The following is a 25,304-nucleotide window of genomic DNA, read 5'->3' on the forward strand; positions in this document are numbered from 1 at the left end:
GCATGCCAGAAAACACAAGGGCTAGCCATAATAAAAACCCCGAGTGCGGAACAGTGGGAGAGGATGCTATCCAGCGACATCCTGAAAGTCCAACAAGGACTAGTAAGGCGTGCACGCAGGGCAGCTACCCTCAGCAGAGCCCTGGTCTAGGGGAACCGACCCTGGAGAGAAGATGCAAGACTCCACCTGATGCCGCAAAAATCACTGCAAAATAGAGCAAATAAACGTTTTTCATCATCATCATCATCATCATTATCGGGCATATCGCTGCCGCGTGACAGATCCCCTGGTACCTTTCTTTTAGTTAGAACTGTTTGTTTTTAAGAACACCTGTGAGGGTAAACTTTTTCGCCTTTCCTGTTGGGTTACCTGAAGAAGTGGACACGCTTCACTTGCGCTACAACGCGCAACGCCCAGGCGGCTAACTACAAAATTTACTGTCTGATTTCAGTTGCATTCGACAACATAGTAGATTTCTTTATAAATGAAATTTACAAGGACATTGATTGGGGGCTAATTAAGAGCCCGATGGAATGCATCCGTACTGATCTTGAACACGGGGTAGAAAAGAGTGGACACATTGGCACAACATGTGACTGTTTCTCCACTGCAGTTAATTAAAAGTTTGAATATTCAGAGACGAAGATGAAGTGATCTCAGCAAGCGTAGCTTCTTGCCTTGCGGCGACAGTTTTGTCATATTGGAGGCTTAATTGTGCTTCTTGGACGAGAAGCCGTCCGATACGATGACAGACGGCACGCCATCACTTGCGTCGAGCACGCCTCTGCGAGACTGCACCGTCGTGGAGGGCAAGCGACTGAAGAGAAAATACCGCAAGACAACCGAAGACGTGAGTGAGCAGGGCCCCAATGGTACGCCTACTCCGACACTCAGGATTGCTTTTGTGCCTCTCAACGTCTCTAAGAATTTAAATTCTGTGCACAGACAGATTCATAACACCTACCTTGGTAATCTGGCTTTGAAAGGAATTAACGAAGTGCGTTTGAACACCAAGTAAAACGCTTTCACTGTAGAAGTAGCGACGCTGGCCGCCCTAGAAAAATTGAAAAACGTGCGCATACTCGCACGCGAGCTCGGAATGTAATGTATGACCACGCTTGCCGCATTGCACACGGGCCTTAGGCTGTCAGCGCGAGCAAGGATACTGCACTCGATATCACCATCGGACTCTGTCGTCAAAGCCATGCTGCGATAAAGCATCGAAGCCCTGCGGCTTCTGTTGTCCGGTTTAAATACGCCAGTGGCACTGACAACGGCAAAAATTATGAATGCTATGGACAGTCTCCTAGCTACACTCCAGTAACTTCTACCTCTGCCTGCGAAGATGACTATACTATGAAGTGTACACGTACGCATTGTACAGAAAGAGTATGCTGGTGTAGCCCTCATCATATTCACCATGCCACCACCTTCCTTCCTCTTCACATCTTATCTCTCTTATTCCCCAAACCCCTTCCCCAGCGTGGAGTAGCAGGCTAGAGGCACTTCACTCAGACCAACCTCTCCACCTTTCTGCAATTAAATATCTCTCTCTTGAATATGTAGTTTCTGTGGGTCAGAAATGGTTTCAATACTATTTCTTACTTCGCGCTTGATATCCCTTCTTAGTTCTTACCGATAGACTGAATGTGCCACAGAGATTCTAGCTCAGCAAAGAGTTTCTAACTTGAATGGCCTTTGTTCCTTGCTATGGATAACTCCGGGAATTTCTAGCTTCTTGCAAACGTCTGCACTAGGCCCCCCTCGGAAGGCTTTATTCTCGGTTACAGTAACGCGGAAAGCAGGGTAGGTTGGTGGCTAATGATCATACCGCGCGCTCAACGGGGCTAGGTGAAGAGAACAGAAGCAGTGAGTGTCGTGCCTCCACGTGTGCTCTCCGCTTTGTCCTGTTCATTGCACTGCTTCGCCCACAAGGTGGGATGCTCATTTAGCATGCTTGGCCCCACCAGATATATTCTACGATACTAATGCGGGCCATGCTGCGATTCTTCCGCAACACGAGAGTATTCGGGCGATGACCTACGATGGCGCCATGTTCGCGGTGTGAGGGTGCAAGAGGGATAACAGGGCGCGTTACTCAGTTTGGCTGTCGGTGCTCAAACGAAGCACTGTGACAGCGCCCTCCTAGACAGTTATTTAAATGCCTGCAAAGTAAGGGAAGTTGGTGACTGCAATATGACTGGTCCTGGGCAAACTAACTAAACTAACGACGTAATCATGACGAAATGCAAGTCTAGCCATTGGACACATGCGTCCTCGCGTTCTATCCCACCGAGCCGTTTTTTTTTCTACACGAGGTAAGAAGACATATGTATCCGTCTTGAACTCTATAAAACAGCAGCCTTACAAAGTCTTCTCAATGCACCAATCACACGAATTCTCGACGTGTGAAGCGCGTGTACGTTATCGGGTTATATTTCCACTTTGCTACGAGCAGCACCGTCTGTGTCTCTCGCTTCTTTTTTCTTTAGTTGGAACCAATGTTTGCAAGACCGCTTGTGAAGGTTCACGTGCTTCGGTCGGTTCAAGTGGATTACGTGTAGAGTCCGACATTCCTTGTATGCAAAATGAAATGATGGGTTAGTTAATTATAATGACATACTAATCAAATTTATAGTTTCTTTACTTCTTAAAATTGCGAAATAGGAAACGAGACGCAGTGGAGTCCCATTTGCAAAGCATAAAGATTGGGACATCCGTCCTCACAATGTGCTAAATTATACTTGGAGCTCTTGTGAAGCTGTTAACAGTAACCCCGAGGTATTCCGCTACTTTCGGAGACACAGATGACACCAGTAGGGCTAGTTTTAGGATTTCCAATAAGCATGCGTGACTTCAGAATTGCTTAACTTATAAATTTTGACATGCTCATGACGATGAATTAAAAACTTAATAAATGTTTTCTATTGCGAATGCGATTTTCTGTGGAAAGTGTCCGCTCCTTCATGTAACTCGACTGAAACAGGTGAAAGTGCTTTCAAGACAATTTTTACAAGATATTCACTAAAAGCAAAAATCTAAGTTTCATAAATCTCTTTATATCACAAAATGCCTAAATTTAGGCATGTTGCATTGTTGTTTCATGCGTGAAAAACAAGGAAAGTGGGACAATAAGGAATGGGCAGGACAAGGTGGTGTTGTGTCCAAATTCGACTATATTTGTCGGCGCCGCAGTCTTCTTTTTTTGTCGTCATAAGCGCGGTGAACCTATATTTTAACGTGACTAGTCTTTAGCAGACCGCACATGACAGGACCAAAGCAAATCTCATCGTGCGCACGCTTTTCCAGTTGTTCTTGCTCATCAGCTTGAGCAGTGTTTCTTAGACATTCCCAGCACCTTTTTAGTTTACCAAACCTACCTTTATCACACCCGTTTATGAGCGCTCAAAAAAATTTAAAATGCGAAGTATTTCTTTGGGCCTTGTCAGAGCCAAGGTCGAACGCTGGGCCATCCAAGGTCACAAATTTTGGCGGCGATGCGCGCGCACCTCCACGCTCCCGCTTGCAAGCCACTATACAGTCTTGGCGTTTGCTTTCACCACTGGTCGGTGCGGGTGTGTGCTCCGCAAGTACACGTGGCTCGGTTGCACTAGATGCGCTATGTCGCGCGCAGGCCTCTACTTGCAGGTACAACATTGGATCCTCGAAGTATCTGAAAGAAGAAGAGCATAACAGCGCAAAGGCTCTGCACAAAAGAGGTGACAGCACTAAATAGAAATACACGGACGTATGCAGAAAAACATGGTCGAGCTTGTCGCCCTTGTCATCTGGCTTCCATCCGTGCCTTTCTTTTTAGCGCTGCCGCCTTTTCAAATATGTACCAACACGCCCAATCCGCCACATTGATCAAGCTCTGCAGAAGCTACCGAGGAATTTGATGGGTACCGAATCGGCGAGGCAGGAGGCGAAGCGACGGGCCGACGAGATAAGTCCGGTCGTGGTGTGCGAAGAAGAAGACAAGCGACAAGGGGCTGCAGGACAGCGACACGCCAAGCAAACGGCAGCTGAACAGGACAATTGCCGAACGCAGATCTGCACTTTTTAAAGCACTTTGTCGATGGCGAATTTGGTGCGGCGTGTTTCCTCTGTAACCGCATCTGGTTCCGATCGTACTCCGTAATGTTCTGGTGACCTTGGCACGTGGTGGTCCTCGAGCCAGCATTTTATCAGGAGAATGTTAGTTCGTCCAGGCATTGCGCCACATGCAGAGGAGAAATGCTTCGCACTGACTAAGATAATCATCGAGGATGGGTTTTGTCCTATAGAAGAGTTAACTGCTGGGCTAGTTGGTGATCTTGCATACTGAAAAGATTTTGCGCCAAAAAACAACACACACAAGAAGAAAGACGACAACACCACGGGCGCTACTTCAACTGTTTAATGAGGGTGAAAGCACTCGACATATATAGCCCTCCAAAACACCGCGCATGCGTACAAGGCAACATGGAGTACAAGGTTTTATCAGAGTAGGCGCGATAGAAACTTCAGCTCAGCATCGGAAAGAGAAACCGACGTATCACTAACACAATTTCCACCCGCTTTCTTGATCTAGAAGGCTTCCGATGTTTCACGCGATGCCTGATGCCTGCCTCTGCCCAAAATCCTCGCATCACGGAACCGTGGAAAACAATCGGTGCAAGCCCTGCAGTGATCCACAAGTCGCTCACCATCATTATTCTTTATACCTTTTGCATGTTCCCTAAGTCGGTCGTTGACACAACGCCTCGTCTGTCCAATGTAGGATTTCCCGAGTGCTTTCACCCTCATTAAACAGTTGAAGTAGCACCCGTGGTGTCGTCGTCTTTCTTCTTGTGTGTGTTGTTTCTTGGCCCAAAATCTTTTCGGTTTTGTCCTAATTTGCTTCAGTAACACAAGTACATTTTTCTTGAAGTTTATTTAAAACGCATTAACCACAGCGGAAATATAGTATCGGAACTTTTTATTGTTTTTTGAGAAGGAGGCATTTATTCCTTTATTTTATTTAAAAGAATGTGTTGGATTTCTCGGTACAACGTACCATATTGGCTGAACCCCAATTCTACAGTTTCGGCGAGACAAAACCAGCTGAGGTTTGGAGGCCGTGTTCTTCTAGGTTTTCTTTGCGGTGACCGAAGGTTTATAGCGCAGTGCGTAATGCGCTATATATACGAGGTCTGTTAGAAAAGCATCCGACCTTTGGCCGAAGAAAAAGAACTGGCATAACTGGAGCGTTGAAAGCCTAATCACCCTCAAAGTAGTCTCCTTGGGACTCCACGCACTTCTCCCAGCGGTGCTGCCACTGTTGGAAGCATTTCGAGAAGGCCTCTTTCGGAATGGAGTTTGGCTCAGCTGTCGTTGCAGCCACAATTTGCTCTCGTGTCTGAAATCGCGCTCCTTTCAATGGCCTCTTAATTTTGGGAAACATCCGGAAGTCACAGGGATTCATATCAGGAGAGTAAGGAGCCTGTTGAACTGCAGCAGCCTGGTTTTTCGCCAAAAGAAAATTCTGAATCAAGTGCGACAAATGTGCAGGAGCATTGTCGTGATGGATGCGCCAATCTCCTGTTGACCACACCTGCGCCGCACAGCATCACGTAGGCGACGGAGAATATCCCTGTAGTATAATTTGGCGATTGTTTGACCCTGTGGTGTGTACTCGTGGTGTACCACACCACGGGAGTGAAAGCCAGCATCACTTTGACGCTTCTGCGCAATTGGGGGGCCTTCGTTGGTGTTTATGACGTGGGATGCTTCTACTGTGACGACTGGGATTTGGTTTCCGGGTCGTACCCGTACACCCAAGACTCGTCACCAGTGATTATGGTGTTCATACCCGCCGTGGTGGATTAGTGGCTATGGTGTTAAGCTGCTGAGCACGAGGTCGCGGGATCGAATCCCGGCCACGGCGGCCGCATTTCGATGGGGGCGAAATGCGAAAACACCCGTGTACTTAGATTTAGGTGCACGTTAAAAAACCCCAGGTGGTCGAAATTTCCGGAGTCCTCCACTACGGCGTGCCTCATAATCAGGAAGTGGTTTTGGCACGTAAAACCCCGTGATTTAATTTTTAATGGTGCACATGAAGTCGGGGTCACTGTTTGTGGAATCCAGCACGTCCTGTGAGGCTTCAACGCGAAGTTGTTTTTGCTCCACCGGGAGCAGCTTCGGCATGAATTTCAACACAACTCTTCGATCATAATGGAATGTGCAGAAATATTGTTGATGCCCACCTCTTCCGCTACTTCTTGGATAGTCACAGGACCGTCCCGCATCGCCACAGCGTTCACATCAGCAATGACCTGGTCATTTCGGCATGGTGATGATTGACCGGATCGTTCCTCGCTCTCCACCGATGCGCGGCCGTCTTTAAACCGGTTGTACAACTCCTTAATCTGTGTGCTGCTCATAGCACCGTCACCAAAAGCCGTCTGAATCTTCCAAATGGTTTCCACTTGGCTGTCGCCCAGTTTCGGGCAAAATTTGATGCAGTAGCTCCGCCACTTTCCTTCTAATAAAAAACTCCCGAGAACACTGCGCACAGCTCACTCAAACGCTGCGTCCAAGCGACTGACGCTATCGGCAGGCGGGAAAAAATTAGCATATGCGCACGAAAGTTCAAGGTCGGCTGATGCAAGCGCGCTTGTTTCATATCCATCAGGTGACCGCAAAAAAAATACAGGTCAGATTCTTTTCTAACAGACCTCGTATATATTGTAATGACGAAGATTGTGCAAACGTTACTGCGGCCTCACGGACCCTAAAGTGAGGAAGATAAAGACCCAATGGGCGGTGTCGCTGCTTTGGCTCGCGCTGTGGCTCGCGCTGTAGCCTGGCTGAGGCTGCCCAGCTGCTCTCTGCACTGGACCCGTTAAGCGTCATAAACCTTGTAGCATTTGGTGAAAGTGCTGGGCGCTCTAACGCATCACCCCATAACTCCGGAAGCGCACTCTGCCCAACTTTACCGCCAAGCCCATGCCCGACGACGCCGGTGAGCGACCCACTTTAACTGCACCAGTCACGCGGGGTGCCGTTCGTCAATGAGACACAGCTGTATTCAGTGGCACCACTGATACCGACGTCGACGACTGGCTTTCGTCACCCGGGCGAAACAACACGGGCACGGGCGAGCAACCACAACAAGTGGGACGATCTGACAAAGCTCACCAACGTTATTTTTTCTCTTGCAGATGTGGTCAACCTCTGGTTCCAAAACTATAAGGCCACTATTGCGACATGGCATGACTTTAAAACTGCTGTCGTGGAGGTGTTTGGCCGTCTGGTCATGCGAAAGCTTCGCGCCGAAGAACGCCTCCACCAACTAGCGCAACAGCCGGATGAGAATTACACTAGTTATATCGAGGATGTCATCGATCTCTGCAACCGAGTAAGCCGCACGATGACTGATGATGAGAAGATTAAACAAATCCTCAATGGTATTGAAGACGAAGCTGTTCAAATGCTCCTGGCTAAGAATCCTACTACCGCTGCAGCCGTAGCCACATACTGCCAAAGCTTCGACGAATTACGCCAGCAACGAGAACTCGCCCGCCGAACTGTTTCTCATGTGGCCTCCCTTTCCAATTTGGCGAATGCTCCCGGGTAGACTGATGACGGGTCTCTGCTACCTCAAATCAAAGCCTTCCTTCGTGATGAGGTTGCCCGACAGCTCTCGTTGCTTCCTCTCACCCAGGAGCCTGTCCAACCTTTGACTTCGGCCGTGCAGCAGGCCATCCGCGAGAAGGTTGCCGAGGCTTTTCCGCCAGCCTACCAGCACGCTCCGGTCGCCGCACCACTGGCATATGCTGAAGTCATGTTGCGTCCTAGACCAACGAACCTTCCCTACCCGACGCCGCTACCGCGCCCAGCACATCTCTCTGTACCTCAAATGCCCCCTCAGTACTTCCGGCCGCAACATCCACGGCGAACACGGGACAATCGGCCGATATGCTTCTCCTGTGGTCTTGCGGGACATCTGGTGCGCTTTTATCGCCACCGCCATGCGCGTCCGGACGTCATCGTTGATCGACACATACCTGCAGCCCACCAGGATGCTGATTCAAACCCGTCGCCGAACTCCTGGACCGGTCGCCGGAATTTTAGCAGCCGTCGTTCACCATCACCGAATCGCCGTTCGATATCGCTGATGCATCGTCGCCCGTCTTCCAACGAGAGAAAGTAAGTGCTGCAGCTTCGGAAGCAAGAGCTGCACGACTGTCGAAATGCCGCAGACCTCCGGTATCGCCGCAAACCATTATAGAAATACAAGTGGAAGGAGTCGCTACATTAGCACTTGTCGATACGGGCGCTGCCATTTCCATCATACATGAGGCTGTTTGTCGTAAGATCAGGAACGTCACCACATCACTTTATGGCCTTGCACTCCGTACTGCCACTATGGAGCCCGTGGAACCTTCAGTCACATGCACCGCTAGGATCTTTATTCAGGACGTACATTACACGATTGAGTTCATTCTGCTGCTTTCCTGCTCTCATGATGTCATCCTGGGATCGGATTTTCTCTTGCGCCAAAGAGCCGTCATTGACTGCGGCCGTGCCGAAATTGATGTCTCTTCTAAACAACAATCTGCCGTCCACCTCTCCTGCCCCTGTAAAGATGGTTGTTGCCGCCGATACTGATCTGCCGCCAAGCACCTCAACACCTGTCCCTTTATCTTGTCCGTCTGCGCCTGATGCCCGGGTGCTGTTCACGCCCTCACCTACATTTCTTCACCGCTAACCTCTAGCACTTCCATTCGTGGATCTTGACGTAGCCACTGGCACAACAATTATGCCAGCGCACAACCCGTTCGCTTACCTGCTAACTCTCCTTCGCAACGAATCTCTCGGCTCTGTCGAACCCATTGACATATCTGAGTGTTTGGACGAGCCGGACTCCTGTTCCGTATTTTGCTCGATGCCACCATTTCCTAAAAGCTCCCAATAGACAACCCAGGTCTTTGCTTCGTCCGTTCACGCCAACCTTTCCCTTGAAAGCCGCGAGCAACCTATATCTCTCCTGAATAGTTTCCGCACTTCCTTCGACTGTACGAAACACGCCTTGCGTCGTACGGACAGTGTTTCCCACCACATCTACACCGGGTCCCCGCCTCCACTCAGAAAACGCCCTTATCGCGTCTCGGCGGCGAAACGTCGTGTAATCAACGACGAAGTGAATTACATGCTTGAGCGTGGCGTCATCCAACCATCCCAGAGTCCGTGGTCTCCTCCAGTTGTGCTAGTGCATAAAAAGGATGGTTCTACTCGACTCTCTGTCGATTACCGCCGTCTTACAAAGCAACATGCAAGGACGTCTACCTCTCACCTCGAATTGTCGACGCACTTGATTGCTTACAAGGCACCGAGCATTTCTCGTCATAGGACCTGCGATCTGGTTATCGGTAAGTTCCCATGGCCGTATGTGATCTTCATAAGGCAGCGTTTGTCACCCCTCGTGGCCTATATGAATTCAATGTCATGCCATTCAGACGCGGCAAAGCGTCCACAACTTTCGAGCGCATGATGGCTAATATATATCGTGGTCTCAAATGTAACATCTGTCTGTGCTACCTTGAAGACATCGCCGTGTTTCCTTGACATTTCTCGACACACCTCGCTTGTCTCAACCAGGTCTTGACATGTTTAAGAACGCTGGTCTTCAGTTTAATATCTAAATGAGCCGCTTTGGAGCTCGCAACTTGACAATCTTGGGCCACGTCGTTTCCAAAGACGGCGTCCTCCCCGATCCTGCAAAACTTTGAGCTCTCGCCGAATTCTCGGAACCGACATCACTGAAGAACCTCCGGAGTGGGGAGCTTCATTGGCGTACGTTTGTTCTTATTTTCGTCGATTTGTGCGCTATTTCGCGGCCATTGCCGCTCCTTTGACGCGCCTTCTCACCATCGGCACCGACATGTCTAACTGGTCTCCTGAATGTGATAACACATCCCAGACACTACGCCAGCTGCTCACATCTCCTCCGACGCTCCGGCACTACGATCCATGGGCGCCTAAGGAGGTACACACGGATGCAAGCGGCGTGGGCATTGGTGCAGTGCTCGCGCAAAGCATGCCCAGCTATAACGAGTATGTTGTCGCCTACGTGAGCCGAACCCTCAAAAAGGCCGAAGTCAACTATTCAACCACTGAGAAAGAGTGCTTGCTATAGTCTGGGCTCTCGGGAAGTTCCGACCTTACCTTTATGGACAACCCTTTTACGTCGTCACGGACCAGCACGCTCTTTGCAGGTTGCCGACATTAAAAGACCCCTCGAGTCGCCTCAGTTGCTGGGACCTGTGGCTACAAGATTATATATGATATCCAAGCAGCGTACAGGTCTGGCCACAAGCACTCCGACGCGGACGCCCTTTCTAGCTCTCCTCTACCCCATGATACAGCGTCTCTCTCAGCACAGTTCCTTCCCGGCACAGTACCTCCCCAGACCTTCCCAAGATTTGCGGACATTTTTCTAGGGACTCTTTCATCTAATGTTCGTTTGCCTAGGTACTACCGAGGATGGCACGCTTTGCTGAATCCTTGTGTAAGCGTCGCCTAAAGTTCCGTTCGAATGGGATCATCACGGCCGATACAGAGTTCGTAATGGCAAAGCGGCATTTGTTTCTATTCAGTGGGCGGTCCGTGTCACTGTGGCAGACGTAGCATAAGGCTTGCGGCTTCGCAGTGCGTCTTCGGCACTGTGCCCGTGTCACGGTCGTCGGCCACGGGAGGAATACGTGCCACTGGGACGGCGTATCGCTGCCCATCAGCACAGACTTAATTATGACTTGCAAATGAATGTTTAACAATAAATTGAATTCGCAGTAAATACTTGTCATTATCCATCGGTCGACGACATCTACTTACCCACCCCGCCTTCCTCCCCCCGCGATTTTCTCCCTTGGCATGCGTGCTGTTGAAGAATAGGTAAAGAACAACTACCACAGAAGTCAAACTGGGACATTATGAAATAATCCAGTAACACGAAAAAGAAGTAATAAAAAATTTTGCCGACGATTACGATACTCCCTTAGCGTGTTTTAGATTCGGGATACGTTATGGCAAAGAATGTGACTCTGAACGACAGGGTGCCCTCGGCGGCGGCGCTGAGCCCATGCTCGGGCAGCTCGTTTAGCAGCACCGGCAGACGAAACATTTTCATCCTTGGCGTCACTAATTGTTCAGAAAGAAAGCGTGAAAGCGGGAATCTCACGGGGAGCGCGTTCTCTAGCGTCGTCGGCGCCACAGATTAAGTGGCACATGCGTAATACGTCCGAAGCCCGCGCCAGTGCTTTGTTTCCGCGCTCGTCGCATGTCTGGTCGCCACCGACGCTCCGCTTTCCTCCTCCCCCTTTCGCCATACCCTCCTCCGATTTCCACTACACCCCCCTCTTTACTATCCTCCTCGCGCTTCACCGCACTCTCCACTTTTTTCATACCCCGCTGTGCGCTGCATTCGCTTTCATCTTTCGTTATGCGCGTTCGCTCAGTTACGCCGAAAGGCATGCCGACGCTCGCTACAGGAACAAACGTCTACTGAACTCTAAACAGCATTATGAAGCACGCGATTCGAAAAAAGAAGACCTGCCAATCGCGAACCGAATCAACACCCTCTAGAGAACTTAAGGCCTTCTGGCTGACCCTCTCCCCTTGAGCGACGTCACGCACAAGAGACCAACATAGAAGTTCCGTGCAGCGTGCTACGAAGCTACGAGCGGCGCACGAGTTTTGAAAATGAAGCGCGGAAGATAGACAATGGTTAACCCCGGCTATTCGGAGAAGACCGAGGGGACGAAAGCGGCGACAACAATTCAATTAGTTCCAGGAGCCCTGCCGCTCCTTGAATAGCTTCGGGGTTAAACAAGTCCCGGCATGCTCGGCCATGCTATTGCATGCTTCCGAACGCAGATTTTTTTTCTAGACGTGACCAGTGCATGTCGTCTGAACACTTGTGCTGTCCTTGCGATTGTGCGTACCGCGAGTCTTCATTGCCCCGGAATGTGGAGTGCCATGCCAAGATATGCCTAATAAGTGCTGCGTGCCCAATAGCCGGAGCAATTACATGTACAAATCAAGGCAGAAAAATAATGTCGTCAAGTTTCCGCAAGATGAAGAAGCCCAGAGTGCCTGGATTAGGGCGCTAACACGTGCAGACTTCATTGTCTTAGCGCACTCCAGGGTAAGATGTTCAGAACTTCTTTAAATAATTACTTTTGAAAAATACGGAAAGGTTAATTGCTCAATTACAGCAAGTGCATTTACAAAAAGTGATGATTCCTCAGAGTTCGACGCCTGCGAGGATAGACATAAATCTGAATTTGTGTTAAGGCACCTTTCGTGGTGTAGCACGAATATTTTATTGAAGAACTACTGCTGCAAGATGAATGACAAAATATTGGATGCCAATGCTAAGCCAAGGAAGAGAAAAGCTGAAACTGTGCACTAAGGCAGCTGTTTTCGTGTAAATAGCTGCACAAATGTTTTATATCCCATTTCTAAACTCATTTGAGTTGTTGTAAATTGGTGGACTGCGGTAATTAGTGCGTCGAAAGCGAAATTATTCGTTTGACCTTAACCTAGATTGTAATAAATACATGTGTCCCCAATAAAATTGTTCATACGCAATTGTGAAGCTAATCGAGTGCATTACATTCGTCATTGCCGTGCCGTAAAAACCACAAGTACAAAATACGGAAGGAGAGGTTTTTATGGATTCAATTTACTTGAAGTAATAGGTATGATGTATGGGGTATAATAAATAATAATAATAATTCACAAAAAACGTACATTACAAAGACGACAAAGCGCAACGCTATAAAAGCTTCTGGCATCAATACATGCACAAGCTTTACAAAGCTGTTTTGTATCTGTGCCTCTAAATAAATGCTTTGTAAGGTGCCTGCTGCTCATTCCGCAGTTTCGACTGAAGAAAACGTGTGGAGTGGTCAATAAAAGCATATGGCTGCTAGGTGAACCAAGCCGCGATTCCTTCACTGAACCCGTATTCCCGAGCGTGCCGATGGCCTTTTGCCCGTGACGTCACTCGCCGAGCACTCCGGCCTTCTAGTCCAGGAGGTGTTGACCGAATGCGTTGGCGCTGCGCCACGATAGCCGGGAGGAGAGTAAGCTTATTCTGAAGTATTTAACCACTGCCGCATATTGCAGCTCGGCTAGGGACAAACGGAACAAAGCGCTGCGTCCTCTTCCGTAGAACAGTGCTACCAAAGGAAAGGCAGATTCCGAGAAGTGAAAGTGGCCAGATGTCTCGTTCGCAACTCCTGCATGCGTGGGACGCGAGGGCAAATGGGAAAAATAAAATATCTATGAACACGGCCACCATCTTCCTTCTTTCGTTCCCCAATGCACGGTACTAGGTTCGAGCGGTGAAGCTCGGTCCGACCTCTCTGCTTTTCTGCAAATAAATTAGTCTACTAATACTAAGCTCCTTTGTAGATACAGATATTCTCGAAGCTTTATTCAGTTTTCTTTTTCCTTTATTTTATTTGAGGTTAGGTGGAATTTATTCTAGTATTAGATGAAGGTTCAAAACCCTGAATTTTAATTTTTTTATGTCTGCTTTGGTCAGCAATCATTGGTGAAGTATTTCAAGCATGGTCCACGCACCGTGGCCGGGGTTCCATCCAGCTGGCGGCCTCCGTGGTTGGACACGATGACGGCCGCTGCGCCGTGACGGTGTGCTTGCAGCGCCGCTTCGACTGCAACACGGAAATCCAGTGTATAATTGCATAAGTTTGTGTGATTTGTTAGTTCGTGACGATAAAAAAACAACGGTTGCCATAAAGACGAGACTGTGCGTCCCGTATCGGCTATACATGCGGTCACTATTGCCCGCATTACTCGATCCCCATGGTTTGCATTATACATGCAGACACATGCTACAGCTGCGCTCTGTGCTTAGGCGCTGATTGAATAATGACGGGAACCAACTCTTTGAAGTTATTCTAGCAAATGGCCGTGGAAACCTTATTGAGCTTCCTAAGCGGATGTCTTTGAAATCAAAAACAATGATTGATTTATGTTTTACTTCTATCACAAAACATGAGACCTCTTCTGGAGTGCTCAGTTCGGGCATAAGTAATCATCGGCCGTTCTTTGCCGCTTTGCCATTTCGTCTGCGCACACATAGCAAACATAACTTCAAGCGGGTCGTAAGTAACCACACCATTCGGGTATTTCAAGCTTTCCAGCGCTAACTTGTCTGCTGTTTATGCTGAAGGAAATCCTATGGAATCATACAATGCATTTAGGTCCAAAGTGAAACACATACACAATGTAGCATTTCCTTCTGTCCCTGTGGTCAAACATGAAAAAGCTAGTAAGGAACGGGTACATGAACTACTATACAAGCGCATTCAAGAAAAAGAGGAATTATTTAATAACTTCATAAAGACTGGCAACCTTAAAAATGTTTCAAGAGTTTAAACGAGTTAGAAACAAGCTACAGTGATCTCTTGAAAGTAAACTTGCAATATTACGCGCATCGATTTGAAGCCTCTATGAGTGATGGTCACAGAACGTACAACATGTACCGCGAGCTAACAGGGTCATCTGCACCGAGTGTGCTACATGAAACGGTTTTAACTGGGGATAAGTACTGTGGTAACGATGCGGCTAATCTATATAATAATCACTTTTCTAATGCCGGTGCTTCAACTTCTACATCTGCTTTTAGCCCTGAACGTAATATACGAAGTTATACAAATCATTGTGTCAGCGAAGCTATTTTTCTTACGCCTACGTCTGAAAGCGAGATTTTATCCGTTCTTAGTTCCTTTGAGTAAGAAAACAGCTGCAGGCGAGGATGACATTAAAACCCAGCCTCTTAAAGCAGTTGCTCCCACAATCTGTGGCCCGCTGGAGCACATATGTAACAGTACATCATCAAGTGATATTTTTCATGAAACAATTAAGATAGCTCGTGTCGCTTTAATTTTAAGGATGGGAAACACAATGACTTCAATAATTATTGACCAATTACGGTAGTGCCGGTATTTTCCAAAGTGGTGGAACGTATTACATATGATCGCCTAGATATTTTTTTTCTGGATAAAGGCGTTATCTCGGGTGAGCAATATGGTTTTTAGAAGATTAAGTCAACCGAAATGGTATTAATAAATATCAGATAATAATATAAATAATATCGAAAAAGAATTTTACCATTCGTATATTCCCAGACTTTCGCAAGGCCTTTGGTAGCATAAAACATAACATATTACTAGAGAAACTCTATGTATACGACGTTCGAGGCATAGCATTAGAACTTTTATAGCTACCTTGAATCTCGATTTCACTATACTTCCTTGGAAGGGAGCAGTTCTGAAAATAAGTTAATTAAATATAGGGTACCAGGAGGTTCTATTTTAGGGTCGTTATTATTTATTATTTACATAAATGACATAACAAACGTTCTACTGACAGATCAAATCATATTGCACGCTCATGACACTAATGTCTTTTCTTCCGGAGTAGACCATCACGCTTAGTTCTTTTGTGTTCAGGTCAAGTTTATTTAGATATAGCCGATTGCTAAGTTCCCGTATCCAATGAGTTGCGGTAACTTAGCAAGCGGCTATATCTAAATAAACTTGACCTGAACACAAGAAAACTAAAGTTACTATTCAATTAATAAGGAAATATATTACTACCTAAAACTTTTTTATTGTGGATCGCAACTGGAACAGGTCCCAAGCCCTTCATTTCTGGGTGCTACATTTCATAAAAACTTAAGCAGGACAAAGCACATATATAAGGCATGCAATGAGGTTGCGCGATGTGTTGGCTTGCTACAACGGATCCGACGCTTTGTGCCTGTCAGGCTCCTCAGACAACTGCACTTTTCGTATGTGCACTGAGATCTTAGCTACAGCATCTTAGTTTGGGGAATGGTAATAAAACAGATAGAGAAGAATTGGCAGTACTGCAACGGCGAAGCTGTTCGGTTGCTTAACTCCTCAAAGCAATACATGTGATCTATATAAATGATGGACTACAACATTTCTAATATTAGAGACTCATAAAAAAAAGAACGTTTGCATGCGGCTATTTAAAGAGGTCTCCAGCAATATTAAACAATTTTCAAATTGTTCAAACTGTAAATCACGAGCATCGTGATCAAACGATGTACTTTTTTTTACTTCTGAGCAGAATTTTTAGCGGAAAACCTGCCGCAGTCAAATCTGCCACTTGCTATTATTATTTTACTTCTTTATCAATATCATCCGTCCCAAAGAGCAGGCAGGCGTTGTGCCACTTTCGGTGGCATTTACAAGCGTTATCCCTCCATATTTTCTTCTCCGTCAGCTCTATACTTGTGTGTTTGTGTCGGCTAATCGAGTAATTATCTCTACGTGTTCGGCTAACAATGTAGTCAAATGAAAGAAAATGGAATGTTTATTTCTATCACAGTTACCGAGCAGCCAGGAAAAGCAGACGCAGGGTAAATCACTCCATGATGCCACATTAAGGTCGTCCGGCACAAATTAATGCAATCATGGATTGAATTCAATTTTATTTTCCCATCTTGCAGTACAGGCGGAATGGTTGTGGAAAACAGCTGCGCCACGGAAGCTTGAAGAGTCTACGAACCTAATGTTCAGGAAGGGAAGCAGTACTGGAACTTGTATATTCTTAAAAACATAGATAAGTACACCAAGGGATCACCAAAGAATACATGAAACTGGAATATGTACACATCAGTAAGTAAGCTTAAGCTAAGCTATTTAAGTGCTTAGTATGAAGTTCTTCAGGCGAACAGGAAAGCAAACTGATATTTATAAGAGCATAGCTACTAAAAAGAGATGGAACAGTATAGTGAAGGCTTTTTTTTTCAAGATTAAGCCGAGGTGTCGGTACCATCCATTCCAAGCCACGTATTACTGGATAGACTAGTGCTTCTTCCCTTAGTTCTGCTAGTTTCCTGAGGTTGGATATATTATTTCTCATTTACGATTTAAACATGACACTTAGGCGGTATTTATACAGATTATGTACTTTAAGCACCCTTGAACGAGTAAATAAAGTTACACTCGAATGTCAGTATGACGAATTATACACATGTCAGGTATATCTTTCCTGGGTTAAGTGAATGCGTTCAAAGACAGTGAACGTTGTGGCAGCCCAAAGAAATTGCCAATAATTTAAATGTGAGTTGAAAACTGAGTTGTAAATCAGCATCTTAGTTTGTGCAGGAAGCACATATATTGAACGACGTATAGCAGCAGTTATTTCAGATATCTTGTTTGACTTGTAAATAGCGTGATAGTTCCCTGAAATATTCAAGGAAAATACAGCCCATAGGCATTTGAACTGCTCCACTATTTCTACGTACAGGACGTGAAATTAAAATATCTTCATGCGGTCGGATGAGTATTCTTTTTCGGCTTAATAATGACAGCCTACTCTTACCTTCATTGATATTCATTAAATAATCTATGTACCAATCCTCGAAAGCTTTGATTCGCCTTCCATAACTGGATGCAGAAAATTTAATTCGTAATTTTTAAGATGCATCTATTTGCAACCATCAGATTAAGCAGCACGAGTGGTCACGTTTGTTAAACATATATTAAATACATTAGCCAATTCTACGCCAGAAACATCCTTCTATCAATATTTAAGTTGGTTAATACAGCGTGTGCACCATTGCGCTTTAAGAGTTCATATAATATTGCTCAAAATGCACGTTGTCAAGTACTCTTTACGTCTAGAAATAGTGCGTAATGGGAATTTCGCGCGCATACAGTTTATTTTTTGGACAATTTATTTCTGTATATCTCAAAGATCGCTAGGTCCTCAACATGTCGAGTACAAGAAATTTTCTGTATAACTTTGGTTGCGTTTGCATTTCTCTGCATAGCTTTGGCGTTATCCAGAGCTAGCGGATTTCGCGACTTTTCGTGTGTGTCATGAGATGAAAACAGTTAGGATATATTTCTTTAATGGTATCAATAAACATATTGCTACGAGGCCTAAGGCCGGCGATTCAACTTGCGCCCTCACGCTTACCGTGTTTGGTGACATCGCCGATGAGCAACGACACGACCTTTACCTGAGAGACATTATACCGCCTGACGGACCTGCCCACTTTACCCTCTTCGCATATGTTAGTGCTCCAAAATAGCATATTGTACCATTACAACATGCACAATGATGGCCCTGAACTGCTACTGGTCGTTCCCAAGCATATGCGTGAGACTGTGCAGGCACAGTTGCATGATGTCCCAACCGCTGGCCATCTGGGAGTCTCAAAGACATACAACCGTCATTTCTTCTGGCCCGGTAGTTACCGTTCTGTTTGCCGTTACGTCGGCTCCAGTCAATGTTTTCAGCGCCGCAAAAAAGCCAGCAGTCCTACCAGCCGGCTCTATTCATCCCATTCACATATCATCTTCGCCATTCTTTCGAGTTTGTCGTGATCTCCTTGGCCATTTTCTCTATCGTTTAGTGGGTAGAAACGGATAGCAGTTGCTATGGACTACGTCACCCGGTGCGCGATCACACGGGCCCTTCTTGCCAGTTGTGCAACCGACGTCGCTGACTTCTTTCTCGACGCAGTCATACTTCACCACGACGCTCCTTGACAACTCCTCGCCAACCGGGACCGCTAATTTTTGTCACAAGTTGTACAGGGCATCTTGCACACCTGCGCCATGAAGCACAAGTTTACAACGGCGTCTCACCCTCAGACCAATGGCCTCACAAAGCGGGTCAATAGAATTATCACCAAAATGCTCGCTATGTACGTACCGACCACCGTGACTGGGATGCCGCTCTGCCGTTTTTCACACTCATCTAGAATACGTCCAGTCATGATTCTACTGGTTTCTCTCCATTTTTTCTCTGGCATGGACGAGACACTATGCTACCATTTGACAGGATCATCCAAGCCGTTCTCGACACAACGTCAGAATGTGCCCGAGATGCCATATCTAGAGCGATAGAGTCACATGAGATTGCACGCCTGCGTCTCACCACTTCACAAGAAAAGCAACGACACATATATGACACTCGTCACCGCGTTGTCCACTTTAACTCTGGTGACATCAAGCTTCTTTGGAAACCAGCACGGTCAGTTGGCCTTTGTGAGAAGTTGATTTCACTCTACTCAGGCCCTTAGCGTGTCTTGCGTGAAGTGACAGACGTGACCTACGAGTTACAACCTCTGAATGCCTCCTCACCACGATCTTCCTCTGATATCGTTCACGTTGCTCGACTGACACGATATCACTCAAACCTACCAAGCGCAGGGACCGCGCTTTCGCAGCCGGGGTTCATGCTATGAGGCGCTGCAGAAGCGAACCATGATGACAGGTTGTAGGAGTTGAGGAGGACTTCGGGATGAAACACTTGGGAGGTTTATTTTACATTATTTACAGTGAGACGTCCATTAACAGTCCTAGAGTCATTACGGGCCGGCAGCAACTCGGACGCTGCGGGCCTTCGCCAGAAGCTCGAGAGAGATGAATCCAGGAATGCTCTGGGAATGCTCTAGCAATGCTCCGGAGTGCTCTTCTGCTGCTCCTGGTCTGCGTCTTTTAAGCCCTTCGGTGTCTCGAAAACATGTCACGTTCGGCCAATGGGAGAGCCCGCCCAGGTGACGCCATTTTCGGCCAATCGGCGAGCCCGCTCGGGTGACGTAATTTGCGGTCAATCGTATACGCGCCCGTGCGATGGAGTCACATCCGGCGAAGAGAGTCGCTGCTCGGGTGTTTGTCCGAGGGTTTCCTTCTCCCTCCGGTCTTACCTTGCTGACTTGCAATGCGTCGTCACAATGGGTGGACGGGGACGACGCTTGGGCACCAATTGTCCGAGGGCTTTCTTTTCCCTGCGGTATTGCCTCGCTGGCTTGCAAATGGCATCTTCAAAGAGGGCAGGGGCCGATGCTGCCAGGCCTTCCCGGTACAACACAGCCGTCTTGCCTCGGGACCCACTTTACCCGCAACAGTGCAAGGACGGAAGAGTTTCTTCCCCTCACTTTCGGGAAGAGCCAAGCAGTGAATAGCTCCACCGGCTGCACACAATGTGGGGTCCGCCAACTTGTTTGCACGTGTCGTGCCTCAGGAATGTAGCATCCGTGTTTCTGCGCTCCCTAATTAGCTGTGGTGCGATTCGATGTGGTCTGGGGAACTCGAAGTAGGCTCAGGAAACGGCCCCGTATCTGACAAGGTCTGACGAAGGCGACGATTGCCGATAGTCGTGCACACGGGCTCCATCATGCTAGCCTGTCTTCTGCCCATTGTATATATCTTCTAAATATATCGTCGGGTGTCTTTTCTCCCCGTAACAATACTATAAGCTAAATTTCTATCCTCTCGTTCAGCTATATTGCTCCAATTTATTTTCATGACCTCGGCACCAATGGATGTCACTTATGGCTCTGTAATTGCTTGGTATGCGCTTAATGTATATTTGCTCCCTATTGCTGCAGGCTTCTTTATGCAAACAAACACGGAAAGGGAGAAAGCGAGAGAGGACAGTCAAGGAAAAACGTGATATGATGATCACTAACGCAACAGTATCTAACAATAATCAATAAATCGAGTTTCGTATATACGCTCACTGACCCACGATTTGAACCGAACCAGGCCGGGTCGGGCCAAGGCGGGAATATTTAGGGTCCGGGTTAAGCACGAGCCAGGTTTGAAACAACCAGACGGGCCTTAGGGTCGCCAACACATGGCACTTTCGGGCACAGGCCAGGCCCGCGCCTGGATAGGCAATAGCAACCCTTTGAGCAAGACAGTTACTGCGACGCATCTTCGACAGATTGGATGTTTGTGAGGCACACGTGTTTCCCACTTGCGCGTAGGAACTATCTGATCAGTCCTACGTCCGTGTCAGACGTCCATCGAATTTAGCCCGAGCGGCCATCCTTCATCGTCTGACAGGCTGCATGGTTTGAAGCATACGTGCCCACCATTTTACGGCCGTGCACCGCACAGACTCCGCAGCGCCGTTTAGAAACTATACGCTTACCAGTAAGGACGCCCTTGACGACTACGGGCAGCTTCGAGAGCCCGCATAGCCATTCGATGTCGCTGAACGTGGCCGATGCCAGGGAATCCATGTCGCTCGAATACGTGTCTTGAAGCTTGCATCCAATGACCTGATCCGTATATGTTGCCACCAAATTGGCGAAACTGCGACAATGACAGACGGATACGGGAGGCAATAATTGTAATCCTTAATGAAATTCGTAAATAAAGTAATTGCACTATTCGTGGGAAGATAAGAAACCGTAAGACCAGCTGATCCATGAGTGTCACCACTTTATAGAGATATCCGTATTAACTTTAACGTTGTTTCCAGCGTTTTGTCTTTCTCCGAATTTCAATTCGCCGCTTCACTTTCATGATGAGGCAAGGTGATTTTGGGCAGCGTGTGCTAAGCCATCTGCCTCTGTATTGCCTGTAATGATACTGTGACTTCGAATACAGTGAAGTGAAATTTAATTCTGCGAGACTATCGCTTTTGTGTATATCTTTTGTACCCAAGAGCATATCCATTTTTGCTTATGCTGGTGGAAATAATGCTCAATAACAACGCCGTAAGGATGGCTCATTTGAGTGGGTACGGTAGTGAGCATGTGAACTTGAAGGCAGACATTACAGCGTAATGTTTTGCGGTTGTACACGTAGTGGCGCTTCATAATTTGTTCCCTCTCTGTTCTCTCCTCGAGAGTATGTCGATTGAAGACGTTGCACTTCAATGTAACACCCTGTATTTGTGATTTGAATTTATTCTCCGTAGCATAATAGATATGCCACAGCGTCAACCGTTTGCCAGCTATTTCCAGTAGGTTATATTTAGGAGGAGATGCCCTGCACTCTGGTTGAAACTACTGCAATTGAGAGAAGTCATGAGGGACAGACAGCTCTTGCTGGGCACTACATAGTCAGATACTCGGCTGATAGCTCTCATGGGCTTTTGCTGTCCTCAATCTATCTTGCCTTTCCTCCTAATTTACGTTTCCTGAGCTGCTGGACCATTCAGGCGTTCACTGAAAGGCGACGCAGTTACGAAGCCACAGACCTACCCTACCCCGTTCTTTCTTGTCAGATAATAACGCAACGCCCATAACAAAACAATAAAACAACAACGCAGTTGCACGAGCGTTTGTGAAGCCTAGAGTCTTCCTCAACTGCTTACACAACACAGATAAAATGAGTAAAATATAAATAGCGTCACGCCTAAAATACCACAATATGAAGCCTTATGTCCTAACAAAGATTTACTCATCTTAAGTTTAATGACCTCCAATTATCATTATCATCTGTCTTGCATCGGTTTCCTACGTATGGGTGTTCCAATGTTATTAATACTCCTACCACAATTACCTGTGATACGTCCACATGCCTTGACTTGTTTATTACTAAATACGGATCAAACAGTGTTCAATTTGGCACTATTTCATACAGCTCGAGTGATCACATGCCGGTATTCATCACTGTCAAACGGCAAAATAAAAGATCACCAGAACAAGCTTGCTTCTCGCAAATTATAACTGAAAAACGGCTAGAGTGTTTTCGCGATGACTTACGTCACATACTGTGGGACAGTGTTGTTGCTGCTACAAGGGCTGGTCGCGCTCACGGTGCTTTTCTGGAAACATTCATCTCTTATTATGTTAAACATTTACCTTCCGTTCCTAAAGTATCCGCTCCATCAAGGATACGTAAACCCTGGATAACTATTCGATTATTTATAAAGATAAAAGAAAAGGCTAGATTATTCAATAGATTCATCACATCGCGAGATCCTCATGATTTAAGAGTGTTTAAATCATTTCGAGATGGCTTGACTAAGGAATTACCTGGTGCGAAAACTACATTTTATAAGCAATCCTTCGCATCTTGCAGCCATGACAGCAATAAGATATGGCATTGGCTTAAATCTTTGCTGAATAGAGTGCCCAATTCAGCGGCCTAATTAATTATAGGCCCTAATTAATTAAGGCCCTAATTATAGACCTGTGTCTATTCTCCCTATATTTTCGAAGTGCTTGGATAAAATAATTTTTTGCAGAATATCAGACTTTCTGGACAAGCACAACTTGATAACTAAGCATCAGTACACTTTCCGGAAAAATATGTCAACACAGCTAGCTTTGCTTGAACAGAAAGAACTAATTCTAAATAATTTTGAGGAACGTTTGCTAACATTGCGAGTTTTGTAGATTTTTCAAAAGTCTTCGATTCTTGACTTCAATGCACTTGACCTGATTAGGTCGTATCTTGGTCATAGAAACAGTTTGTACAAGTAAATAGCTTTAAATCTGAAGTTCGGTCGGTCAATGTAGGTGTACCCCAGGGCAGTATTTTAGGACCCCTGCTCTTTAATATCTTTATTAACGATTTAGTAAACATTGATGTTAATACGCGTTACATAATCTATGCTGATGACACTACGGTATTCTTTTCATCTAACCACCCTGCCGAATTGATTATAAGCGCTAATGCAGTTTTGAATAAACTATACACATGGTCATTTGATAACGGTTTGACTATTAATTCGCAAAAAACTAAGGTGGTGTCTAGAGGAAGATTTGCTAATGAACAATTCTAAAATTGAACTTGTACACTCGGTAAAATCGCTAGGTGTATTTTTTTTATCATACTATGACGTGGCAGAGCCATATAGATTTTCTTGCTAGTAAGCTTTCACAAATCACTGGATATTTTATTCCTTGAACTATCTTCCTCGCTCTATTAAGTGCTTGTTATATATTTCACTTTTTCTCAGCCATTTAAATTATTGTTGTTCTGTCTGGGCTACCACTTCTGACACAAATATCAACAGGCTGTACATACTGCAAAAGAAGGCTCTTCGCGCTATTTTCAATAAACCATACGATTTCCCTTCAGCTTATTTATTTCATACCTTAACACACCGAAAGTACAGGCCCTTTTAAAGTATCGTTTAGTGCTTGCGTATAAGAATGAACAGAAAAAGAACAAAAACTACATTACTTTTATAGATAACCTAAAGCTACACGAAACTCCATACAGCACAAGAAAGCCAGAGTACTAGCACGTACAAAATCACGCACAAATTATGGATCACAAATGCTGTGCTCCAGGCTACCTCGGTTATTAAACGATCTTATTGTTAATAAAATTGATATTGCAACTGTTTCTCCTGATATCCTTGATTTTTTTCTCTCATATGTCAGTTGTACAATGCCTATATGCTTTTGAAGTGCAGTGAGATTTTGTGTTTTTGCTTGCTTGCTCACATCTTGCTTTTGTTGTATTTTCTTCCTCGCCTGGTTTGCGATGCGTATGCATGATATGTTGTAGTGCTTCAATATGTAAGTACTTGGGAAAAATGTATTTCCGCTCTGTTGCTCCCTTCTTTTTTTTTGTATTAAGGGCATTTGGGGCTGGTCAAGCTGCTACGAGCAGCTTTTTCCCCCCCTTATCCCCCGCAAAGCTGTATTTAGTGTTTGTGGAAGCAAAGCACACATACATACATACATTTAACACTTAGATTTCACTGTATTTTCCCGTCCAGAACGTTATGCCCACTGACACGTGCGTGGCGTCGACGGGTTGACACCACCTGTCGCGCAAAAAGCACAAACTACATATGACCGATATTGCTTAGGGACAAAATCATCAAGCCACAAATGATGCAGGCTTTTCTTAAATGTGCAAGTGCGTTTGAAGAAACGCAACGATACCTGAGGCCATGCGGCAGTTGTGAAAGGTACGCATGGTGCAAAACGCCATCTCCAGGCACGGGAGAGTCCGCGGTGACCACAATGGCCGCGAATCCGCTGGCAGCTGCCCTCTTGACCAGCGACTCGGTGAGGGACCGGTTGCGAAAAATGTACGTCTGCTGCCAGAGAAGGCAGCCCGGTACCGCGGCCCTCACGTCTTCGAGCGTCACGGTGCTCAGACTGCTCAATATCATCACCGTACCTGCGCCCTGCGCCGCTGTTTGCATTTCAAAATCAACTATAGAAAACAGATTCGCTTTTGTAAAAGGAGCTGTGTGCTGAACATCTGTGAAATTATTAATCAAGAAAGCTCATTAAATCAAGAACCAAAGTGCCCGCTGTGCCAACACCCTCTAAAGAACTTCAGGCCTTCTGGCTGACCCTCTCCCCTTGAGCTACGTCACGCAAACGAGGCCTAGATAGAAGTTCCGTGCAGCGTGCCACGAAGCTACGAGTGGCGCACCTGTGTTGAAAAGGAACCGCGGCAGATGTACAATGGTTAAACCCGGCTATTCGGAGAAGACCGAGGGGACGACGGCGGGACAATAATTCGATTAGTTCCAGGACCCCT

The 25,304-nt window shown here is 46.3% G+C and overlaps 1 protein-coding gene across 1 annotated transcript in view; it reads right to left on the reverse strand.

Annotated features, from left to right (window-relative positions):
• LOC135913680 (2-Hydroxyacid oxidase 1-like) overlaps positions 1 to 24,927 on the reverse strand; it is a 40,132-nt gene extending 15,205 nt beyond the window's left edge. Inside the window, exons 1-3 of the mRNA XM_065446271.1 lie at positions 24,695 to 24,927; positions 20,989 to 21,152; positions 13,618 to 13,709 (exon numbers count right to left, since the gene is read on the reverse strand). Coding sequence (XP_065302343.1) covers positions 13,618 to 13,709; positions 20,989 to 21,152; positions 24,695 to 24,927 — 489 coding nt within the window. The remainder of the gene's footprint in view (positions 1 to 13,617; positions 13,710 to 20,988; positions 21,153 to 24,694) is intronic.
• Positions 24,928 to 25,304: the final 377 nt, after the last annotated feature.

The sequence above is a fragment of the Dermacentor albipictus genome, chromosome 6 (assembly GCF_038994185.2).
Source record: "Dermacentor albipictus isolate Rhodes 1998 colony chromosome 6, USDA_Dalb.pri_finalv2, whole genome shotgun sequence".
NCBI lineage: Eukaryota > Metazoa > Arthropoda > Arachnida > Ixodida > Ixodidae > Dermacentor > Dermacentor albipictus.